The following is an 11,209-nucleotide window of genomic DNA, read 5'->3' as shown; positions in this document are numbered from 1 at the left end:
GTCGCCAACCCCTGGTGCCTAACCCAGTAACCTCGGAGTCTCGACTCCTACCTGGCCCCTGTCCCCCAGTGCATGAATTTAGCAGGGAACCTCCAAGATAGATTTGAAACCCATGTACCCTTTATCTTCTGCGGCCACCCTGGGCTCTCCCCAGACTTGCTGAGAGGTCTTGGTGCCACCTCTTGCCCTCCTCCCATCCTTTGGCCCCAGAACCGCCCTATTAAAATGTGATCGCATAGGAGACCTCTGCTCAAACCTCCATCCAACCACGAACAAGCCTGGAGCTGCCCAGGTCCGAGTGACGGCAGTCACCTGTATGACGGACCAAACGCTCGCCTCCTTAAACAGCGTGTCCAGGCTATACCAGCCTCGTTCCCGCATATAAAGGGCTCCTCCCTCTCAGAGCCAGTCACCGGACCGGGACAGTCACTTGTCTCCTCTCAGGGCTGGCTCCCTCCTGCCAGGCCCTAACTCACCTGTTGCCGCCTCAGAGGGACCCTCCTTGCCCAATACACAGAAAGAGAGGAGTCACCCCTACTACTCCAGTGCACAGCTCCACGCTTCCTCCATGCACTTACTACAATTTCTGACTGCTCATTCACTGGGGTGGGGGGTAGGATTTTCTCTCCCAGCAGGTCACAGGTCTTTGCCAACTGGGCCCTTGCTGTTTGCTCTCTGGCTCCTCCCAGCGAGGCCCCTAGCACGAGCACATACTCAGCAAACACTGGAAGAAAGAACAACACACCAACAAACAACAAAGAGCTTCCAAAGGGCAATGCAGAGTTATTTATAAATCTCAATTATGTTTGTTATAATTACTTTAAAAACACGAGGCAGGAGTAGCAAAATAGTTGTCAAATGTAATTTTTAAAGGGCAGCAGTACTTGTAGGTAAACAAACCCAATCATGAGGGCCAATCAGTATGTAATCATCTGGTTTCCAATGTCTCTAAGAGCATCTCGGAGAAACCTGCTAGACAATGGTAATGTAGCATATTTCTATCACTTGGAATGGCCGTTTTATCTTTGGTTAGAGTGGAGAATTTTCCGTCTTTGGTTAGAGTAGAAGAAATGCCAAGTGTCACCCTTCACTGATCAGAACAATCGTGTGCATGGCTTACTTTAAATTTTTTATTATAAAAAACACATACAAGAGTTTTAAGAAATGATGAATATAAGACAAATCAGAACCACGGTGAGTTATTAAACCCATTTTCTATGTACAAATACTAAAATTCCGAAAGTGGAATATCATCAAATGTGAAACACATTATAGCACGGTCCATATATACACGGCACACACAGAGACCTGCCTGCGCGTCTCTGAATCGTCTATGTACATACAGGTCGCTGACACAAAGCCTGCAAGTGAATGTCTACTCTTCAGCCCTCCTTGTCCTGATACAGTGACAGTTTGAAGGGCCTGCAGAGATAGGAAGATGATGCACTAGAACCGGTCTCTAAGGTTCTCCTCTGACCAGTCGCACACTACACCTTGAGAAACAATTTTGAAGCCCATTTCCAGCTAAGACAGCCGAAGAATCTTCTGGCTCTTCCTCAGCCAGCTTATTTTTCCCTAGTCAATCATTTCAGCGCAAAGTTCAAAATTAGCCTAGGAACCAAATCAATGCCTTTATACTAAATTCATTATAAAATGCCACTCAATTTTGAAAAGCGACTAAAGGACACTTTCTGCAGCAAAAAAGGGCTAAGTTCAAGTTTTTGTTGTTTGACCAAGACACAATAATACAACCCACATGTCATGGAATCACAACAGCCTTAAGTGAAATGTATGCGGTTTAGGGAAAGGCAGCCCTGCCACGGCCGGCTGCTGTCTCCTCGCCACAGTGAGGAGAGCCTCTGGGCATTTTCTGTCTTCGATGTCTTTCCTTTTGAAACCTCAGTTTGTGCTCCGCGAGCTGACTCATCTATTTGTCCTCGAGATAGGTAAAGGCACTTCTCTAGACACGGGCGCGGGGCGGCTTAGCCGACTTCCTCCGCGCACAGCGAGCCGACTTCCTCCAGGCAGCTGAGCACCGCGGAGGGCACGCTGTGCGCGGTCTCTTGGCGCCAGGCCTCCAGGATCTTGGATATTTCCGCTGGATTGCTGGGACTCAAATCACAGAGCGCGTACACAGCCGCCAGCTGGATGCCCCACGGGATATCTGCAAGGAATTTTCATATCCGTCATTACACAAGAAGATGCTTGGGATTCAGAATGTTCATGCTGTCCTCCACTGAATCACTATTCACATACAGGACACCCTCTGCCGGCATGAAAAATATGAAAGAAAAGTCCTGTAATGACAAAATGGGTTAAGCACACATCTGCGGATGGAAAGAAACAAGAGCAGAGGAGCAGAAGGGCTGTGTGCAGGCCCCAGTGCTGGCCTGGCCCCCAGCACTGGCAGAGTCAGCACAGGCCACGCGGCCAAAAAGCTCCCAGCCTCGTGTGACCCGTGCCAGAGCTTCCCGGAGCAGCTCTGGAAGGATCACACTCCACTCGAGAGTTTCCATAAAATGTGGATCCCAAAGCATTTGTCGAAGTGGTGACCCCACTGGCTATCCAGTGGGAGTGTTTACACGTGGGATCTGAACACGAGGAACGCAGCCCTGCGGGAAGGCGCAGCTCGCCCCGCCCCGCCCCGCCCCCCACAACACAGTGCACCACCGGAGCACCAGCCGGGGCCGGAGGGCCACAGCCAGGCCCGAGACCCTGCCGTGAGGGCCTTCTCATTTCGCAGAAGGCTTTTCAGAAGTTATTTAATTAAAATCAGCTAAATTTTAGTTAAATTGTAATTCAAACCACACACCAGAAAACCCACAGCAGCTCCCACGCGGGGCGTGCAGGCCGAGCGGCCGCATGCCGATCCCCGCAACCGCGTGGCAGCGAGGGGGGCACGGAGCACCACACGCAGGAAAGACACAGATGCGGTGCAACGGGAGGAACGCAAGGGACTCGAAAACCACTTCAATAAACAAAGGTTTTACCTTCGTCCCGGGCGTGCTGGATGAACATGCCGATGACGGAGCTGATGTTCTTCACGGCGGACGGGAAGCCCTCCTTCAAGCCCAGCTGGCCTAAGCGACCTGAGGACACAAGGAAACCAAAACGCGAGCCACCTTCAGTGAAGTGTGAACTTCTTGTAAAGCTCTAAAATTCTGGTTTCCTTCCTGTAACACCGTGTACGTGAACGATCCTGCAGTTCAAATGGGAACATGTTTCTTACATGAAAGCAGGTTAAAACGTGAGGCACCGGGACCCCACAGAGTGCCATGTATCTTACTGGGGGCAGTGGGGACCAAGGCGACCAACCGCCCCTGCTCTCACTCACACTCAGGACACGACAGCACCAGGCTGTCTCAGCGAAGGTATCACAAGGAGTGGAACTTAGGAGAAAGACTGGCTGCCGCAGGCTCACTGGGAAATGGTGGATTTCTGTGAGGCTCCAGGAAGCCCCGTGCCGCTGCCCAGCAGGCCTGGCTTCGGTCCGACCCACAGCCGTTCTGACCCGGCCGAGAAGCACAGCGGCACTTGAGTGTGGTTCGCAGACCCCCAGAGTCCTCAGGGTCAAAACAATTTTCACACCACCAGCACCTTCACTCAGGAGTGACCTGCCTTCTTCCCAGGGCTGGGCCCAGATGGACTGCACGAAAGCTGGGGCCCCAGGACCTGGGAGCTGCTGGAACGGGAAGGGGACCAGGACGCTCCCCCATGCAACACCCACATCTCCCTGAAAGAATGACTGACTACAGCTCTTCAGACCAAGATAGACACTTTCTCAAAAATGAATAAAGTGAACCTAGTCCCTGCAAGGAAATTTATCGCTGTTGTCCAAGATAAAATGTGAGCTCTTAAGCAAAACCAGAATTTTGGAAAACCTTCCATCAGCCACCCAGAGCTTGACAGCTTCAAAAATCTGATGAGATCAGTGATGATACTAATGCCTGTTTTCTCGATACTGTTGGTATCTGGAAGACCTATGCAAATCAGTATCTTCCAAGTGCGTGGAGCAAGTCCCAGAATCACGACTGGGCAGAAGGCCACCTCCACGCACTGCGAGGGCCCCAGGCAGCTCAGCAGAAGACTCCCTGGGGAGGTTCAGATTTCAAGCTGCATCCAGCCTTCCGGGAGTTCCCCCTTGTGGAAGTTCAACGCAGTGTCGAAGAACATCCACAATGATCTGAAGAGGCTATTAAAATACTCCTCTCCCTTTATCAGCTCCATACAAAACTGGATTTTCTTCACACACTTCAACCAAAACAACGTACTGCAGGAGCCTGAGTGCAGAGCAGAGAGGCCCACGAACCAGACAGTGAAGAGGTCTGCGACAGGATAAATGTCGTTCTCCTCACCGTTGTTGCTGGGCAAATACTGCTCATGGAGAATGTCGTCTATGTTAACAATGGTTTACTGTTATTAATGTTAAATGAATAGCTACATGTTATTTTCAATCCTGAACATGTTAACACCTGGTAGATACGACCTGGAGTGACAGAAGCTCCGGGGTTTCTCACTGGGGGCAGCGAAAGCCAACTGAAGGCTAACACAAACAAGATGAGGCCACCAGCTAGTTCCCACCCACCTGGTCCTTCCTTCATTCCCAGGATCCAGGGACTCGAGCTTGCTTCAAAGCCGAGGCCCCATTCTCTTGTCTCATGGGGAGAGGACTCTGGGACACGCCCGGATGCGCTCTTACCACATTCTTCCTGGGTTCTTACGACAGGACCCTGCAATCTCACAGTTCTATATGCACGTTTTCTCAGTACCACACACATTCTCAGGTTTGCATATGAACCCAGGCCCTCAGCTTCATCTCTTTCTCTAATATGGAGAAACAGGCCAAGGACACTACAGAAACCTTTATTACTTACTATCCCCGAGAAAAACCAACTTAGCGCTGGTTACATGCACCCTAAATGCTATGACAGAGAGCAAACGCTCCATAAATTCCTACTGATGGATAAATGCCTGGAAAATTTCAAATCCAGGGTGAAACTATAAACATCTGGATAATTTCTGGTAAATCTTTCACTGAGGCTGAAAAGTATTGTACTTCAGGGATCAGGAATTTCACTTACTGATCACTCAATAGCAAATTATCTGCTTCCAATCGGATCAGACTGGTAATGGTATGTCCCCGGATCTGTCCTGCAAGACAATCTACCAGGGGTGTTCAAACCGTTAGTGACAGTAGAGATAGGAACGGGCGTGTGCCAAACACAGATAGGGCTCGTCCGGCCGTAGGATGTGAGTGTAACCTCAGGTAATAGAGAACCCTATTAAAATGGCTTCTGTTCTTTCAATTAAAAATGCTTAATGAATTGGATTTTGTAAGTGATTTAAATTAATGGAGCTATCAGGGCTCTAGTAAGAGGAAGTCATAACTCAGAGGTAGGTGGCTTAGGGGAAAAAACTTACATCCATGATGACAAAGATGATGGACAAATTTGCTCACTACATGGGAAGGAAAGTCCTCCTACAGAAGGAATGTGAGTCCAGGGTGGCCCAGCCACATTAAAACACAACAAGTAAGAAATGTGGACTTAACCTCCAAGTCTAAGGACTACCCAGCACCCAGGGAAGCGTGAGGAGGGCAGCTGGGGGCCAGCCAGGAAGGTGCCTGTGTAGCCACCAGGGTTTTCATTCAAGAGCGCAGATACAGACATCCCGAGGGAAAAGTGTGCTGAGAGAATTTAAAAGAAAAGGGAACAAGCCTGGGAAGAGACTGGGTACAAATCAACAATGGTTACTTCACCTGGACCCACAAAAACCTGCTGTGGGAAACGGCGTTCTCCTAGCTTCCAGGATCCAGTCAAGACCAGATGGGCCAGGGGTAGTTCGCAAGCTCTGTGGGGGCAGAAAAGGCACCACGTAGCCCTGCACTCAACTTGATCCAGCCGCATGCGAACTGTGGTCCCCGCTCTGCCACCTCCCCATGGTGTGACCCCAGAAACAAGGGCTGAGCCTTTCCAAGCTCACGTCTGCCCTGACCGAGGTAGGTTCTTCCACTTCTCATGGCCCCCTGAACCCATAGCAATGCACTTTACAAAATGCGCTAGCACATCGTCGTTGAAGATGTCAGACCCTGATCTAATAATCCTACACTCGCCAAGAGCAATCTTCACACCCCTATCCAGCATCAGACAACACAGAACTGCTCTGACAGAAAGCGTCTTTTATTTCCCATGGAGCGAAAATCCAGTGAGGGTTTTGCAAATCTAGAAATAAAAATAAACATTAACTCCTTTATTTTATGAATGATTAGTGCTTTCGGTCATTATTAAATCACAGCCCAGCAATTTAATTACTTGCTGAATTCTTCAGTGTCAGCTTCAGAAAGCACAAGAAGTTCTCCAATGGACTATCTTCTTAGAAACAGTTCCAACTCCCAAGTCTGACAAGTGTGCAGACCGGCCCACGCACATCCGACCCTGACATGACTCCTCAGAACTCTGCCGGCAGGCCTCACCTGTCTCTGCGCCCCGCCCCGGCCATCCACCCGCAGCCCGCCCCATCGCAGAGGAACATCGCTCCGGTGGACGGCCAGCCAAGGCAGGCAAAGCTGAGCCACCACTGGCCAGCCCCGGCCCGTGGAACCACGGCCGGCCCGGCTGCCCCAGCAGCCCTCTCCTGTCTACAGAACTACGGAGGCCCACCTCCCGGTTCTCCGCCTCGGGTCACATTCGGTACTCACGTTAATGTTCTATCCCACAATACTGATAACTATGTATTGTCAGTTATTCCCGTAATATACGACTTACTATGTATGACTTTAATTACGTCAGTATCCACACACACATCTTCTAAAAAGCTTCTCAGGCAATCTGGACATCCGGCCAAATGTGGAAGACTCCTGAGAGCCCACTGTACGGGACATTCGCGCGTGAGGCTGACGCTCTGCCGTGGACGCCCAGGGACTGCGCGGAAGTCACCCGAAGTGACCAGCAGCCTTCCGCTCTCCCACACCCGTCCCCTCTCCTGCTCCGGCCAACACGTATGTGTATGTAAACAAACCCCTCTGCAAACAACAGCAAAAATCACACCATATTTCCTAAGTGTGACTTCAAAAAGTTTATCGTGTTCTTTCAAGATTCCAAAGATACTTTATCTATCTAGATCAAGAGATTTATGGATTTAACAACATCTCCCAATCTTTTACATTTTCAAATAGGTTCTATAATTTAAAATGTCATTTCCAAGTATGAACATTTTTCTGGAATCCTGGAGAGAAGATGCTATTGAAAGCAGAGCGAGATGTCCAGACGCCAGTGCACTGCTGAGAATGCTGTCCCTAGCCCTGCTCTGTCCTTACTGCTTCCGGGTGAGGGCTGAAATTGTTCCTCAGGGCTTCCTGAAATAAGGGACTCTGCAAACTATGTTTTGAGACATTCCCCCCAGGGAGCAGTTCATCCACTTCCACACCTCAAGCTGTCTTTGCAGGCATCTCTTCGAATTCCCCTACCGTCTCCAGCAATCACTTGACCCCCACAGGCTCTCTTTTTGGTAACTTCCCCCCAGGTGTACTTCTGGCTCTATCCAGTGGAAGGAGATGTCTTCCCTAAGAGCAGGCTGCTGCTTGGACCATTTTGCACTTTCACTCAGCACCACGTTCTTCAGTAAAGTGTGCACAGAGCAGCAACGCCAATTTACTGGGACAGCGACCTAACTAGCCGTTACATACACGTCACAGACAGATCTAGTTACGGGACTTGCTTAGATAACTTAAATATTTGCAAACCTTACTTCAAGTGGTACTATCTTGAAGCTCTAACTAACTAAACTCCAAAGATACTTAAAAGTCATGGTGAGTATGTTCTAGGATCTGAGGGCTACAACACTGGTATCAGATGAGCCTTGATGGTGTGGCTCAGGGGGCAAGGACTATGTGCTAGAGATGGAGAAGTCCATTCAAAGTAAGAAGAGCCTTCCAAAAATTAACAGATCTCCTCAGTGATAACTCTGCGTGGTCTGGAGAGCAACTCGTCAGAGATGATGCAAGGAGGAAGAAATAAGTAAAAATAAAAAATAAAAAAGTATGGGTGACAGGGAGCAGAAGCAAAAACCCAGAGGTCCTGCTTACCCAAGATGGAAGAGCATCTATGTCCCATTTAAAACCTGTATATGGGCTTGGAGGAAAACAAGGCTAGTCCCTAGTCATGGAGTTGCACGATGTGACCCTGCCTGGGCCAGCAGAGAAGAACGTGGTACACAAGCAGGACACAGCACATTACAGACACCGAACGAGTCCCAAGCATCACAGACTGCACGTGTGCACGTGCGTGTCCCGGTGGAACCAAGCAGCACACGCTTAATCACATGTACAGTGAACCGCATGAAGACCTCATCTCTGACAAAGTCAGAGAAGACATTAATTTATAAAGAAAGGGTCTGAGCGAGGAGAAGGAAGTGAGAATGCATCTGATACGGTGGTGGCAGAAATCCGTCATTACGGGAGGTTTTGGTCAGCAACCTTTATTACACTTATCCCACTAATATGTGATCAGTAACAAGAAAATGTTTTATTAAAACAGACAGGGGCGCCTGGGTGGCTCAGTGGGTTAAGCCGCTGCCTTCGGCTCAGGTCATGATCTCAGGGTCCTGGGATCGAGTCCCGCATCGGGCTCTCTGCTCAGCAGGGAGCCTGCTTCCCTCTCTCTTTCTCTCTCTCTCTGCCTGCCTCTCCGTCTACTTGTGATCTCTCTCTGTCAAAAAAATAAAAAAAATCAAAAAAAAAAAAAAAAAAAAAAAAACAGACAACTCACCGATCAGCCTCAGTATCGATGCGATAATAATATCAGGAGTATATGCAATGTTCGCATGTCCTTTTCTGTATTTTATCCACTTATCCATTACAGGCCACAGCTCTTTACTAAAAAACAACAGAATATATATATATACATACACATATATATACATACACGAGCGTGAAAAGCTTGCATGCTCACCGTCACTCAGATATCAACAGCTTCAAAATGGTCCATAAGAATTAGACAATTGAGAAAGAAGGACTTTTCTTTTTAATTTACTTATTTTTAAGTAGGCTCCATGCCCAATGTGGGGCTCAAACTCACAACCGTGAGGTCAGGAGTCGCATGCTCTACCAAGCCAGTCAGGCACCGCAGAACAAGGTCTTCTGAAGATGTAACCTTTTAGGTTAAAAAGAGACCAGACACAGGAAGCTCACACACTCTCCACCCATCCAGATACTTGGGTCCACACTGACTTAAAAGGAGCTGCAAGTACCTATAGGCTTGGACCTTTATTCTGTGTCCACCCCTTCTACAAGGCTTTGAGCAGGGATGCTAGACAATGTCCCCAAGTCACAGAATTGGAAGAGGTGGGAGTCTGGATTTTCACTGGGGACGTTCCAGACGTGCATGTGGCACCTGTGTTCTAGAAGCCTCTGCCATGTCCTCGGAGGAGCGTGGAGGTCAGAGGCAACAATCAAACCACACCTTACAAACTCTCTAACTGACTGAAAACAGTGCCAGCTCCTCTTTGCTTTCTCTTCCTTCCAAAGTGTATTTACTTCTTATATGGTATTTATAGTATTAAAAAGTTAAATGCCAACACACGGAAAAAAACGTACATTAAAAGCACCTCAAATTGAGACATTTTCAGGTAACATTACTCAACTAATTCTGGACTTTCCTTTCGCTGTCCTTCTCTAGGTGCACAGTATAAACCCAGTGGAGGTGACCACAGCACTCTGGGCTCTGGGTGTGGCATTGGCTCAGGCACAGATCCCGCTCTTCAACACTCCGTCCTCACCCCCAGCGGGGGTGCCCAGAACCACCTGTGGTGGACTTGTCACCCTGCCTGCTGTGCTCCTCCCAGTCAGGAGACGAGGCCCACAGGAGGCACTCACATCTTTATACAGACAGTACTGGACACACCACACCGTCACTCCCTTAGCCAGCAAAGCATGGGAGCTACTCCCATGTCAATATCTAAACATCCACTTACAGCGATTATTTTAATGTGGCAGGACCATAATTCAATTCCCTATCATTTGACATTTAGACACATAATCTGTCCCTAGTGTTAAGGAGGAAACGAGAGCCCAGTTTTCCACAGAACACATTTAAGTACCTCCAGGATACAGACTATTAATCCTTTGTGAATCCTCTGTAATGCCACAGACTCCTTTAAATCAGTCTTTCTCAATCAGGCTTCCAAGAAAATTAAGATCTATGGAACCATCACCTGAGTGACGGTTTTCTCCGCTCTCCCACCTCCTGTCCTTCCAGAGATAGTATATGGCTAGTGCCAGAATTCTCCATGCATAGAGAAGAGCGGATTCATTACATAAAGCAGATGCCTGAGACTAAGCTCCTTCCTGAAACCCGGTGAGAAGAGCCACTAACATGGCACTCTTCCTATGTCTGTTCACACGGGCTTTCCAGAGTATCTGAATGTTAAGATCTGATCATGACACTTGCCCCTACACCAGTCATGGAGGGCTGCCTTTCTGGGCACTGCTCTAGGAGTTGGGGATGTTCCAGTGAACCCAAACCCCTCCTTCACAGGGGTCACCGTTCCTTAGGAGAGAGACAGTAGTAACAGAATATAAGGAAAGTAAGTTACAGCCACCACCAAAACAAAGCAAGGGGATGTAACAATAATACATGTCTTTTAGCGAGAGTTTTACCAATTTTTACCCAAATCAAATGTCGCTTGTAAAATGTTTCAGCAACCTTCAAGAGCAAAAGCAATTCAAAGCACAATTCAGCAACCGTGTGACAGCCTACCTTCCAATTCAAGAACCCAACTTTCAGTGAGCACAACAGCCTGGTACCTTATAATGTTATCATGTGTCCAAATCCACTTCTGATGGCAGCAGAGCAGGTCAATAGCAAATATGTACTCCCAAGTGTTATCACTTAAGTCTTCCCCAAATTTTTCACTGGACTGAAACTCCGTTTTTGGACACAACTGTATGGTCAACAGCAGCTTAGAAACCATGAAACCCACATCCACAGGAGCATTCTAGCAAATGCAAAAGAAAAAAGAAAATTTAGAGTTTCAAATGTAACACATCTTATGTTAGTCATCTCGCAAGAGTGTAATAAGCATTAGATGAATAATCATTTAATTTTAAAAAACACTTTTTGCAAGTTGTATTTGAATAGGAACTATGTTTATCGTAGTCCTATAATATTTGCCCTAAAATGATTATAAGCATAGAGATTGGTAGGCCAGATAA

At 48.0% G+C, this 11,209-nt stretch overlaps 1 protein-coding gene across 1 annotated transcript in view; it reads right to left on the bottom strand.

Annotated features, from left to right (window-relative positions):
• Positions 1 to 1,108: 1,108 nt before the first annotated feature.
• Positions 1,109 to 11,209, bottom strand: part of LOC111153407 (interactor of little elongation complex ELL subunit 1) — a 96,275-nt gene continuing 86,174 nt past the window's right edge. Inside the window, exons 30-33 of the mRNA XM_022512423.1 lie at positions 10,802 to 10,992; positions 8,766 to 8,872; positions 2,991 to 3,089; positions 1,109 to 2,164 (exon numbers count right to left, since the gene is read on the bottom strand). Of these exons, the coding sequence (XP_022368131.1) occupies positions 1,983 to 2,164; positions 2,991 to 3,089; positions 8,766 to 8,872; positions 10,802 to 10,992 (579 nt within the window). The 3' untranslated portion in view covers positions 1,109 to 1,982. The remainder of the gene's footprint in view (positions 2,165 to 2,990; positions 3,090 to 8,765; positions 8,873 to 10,801; positions 10,993 to 11,209) is intronic.

This window comes from Enhydra lutris, unplaced genomic scaffold, assembly GCF_002288905.1.
Source record: "Enhydra lutris kenyoni isolate GAN:26980312 unplaced genomic scaffold, ASM228890v2 scaffoldscaffold32, whole genome shotgun sequence".
NCBI lineage: Eukaryota > Metazoa > Chordata > Mammalia > Carnivora > Mustelidae > Enhydra > Enhydra lutris.
This window is presented reverse-complemented; position numbering and strand designations above follow the sequence as displayed.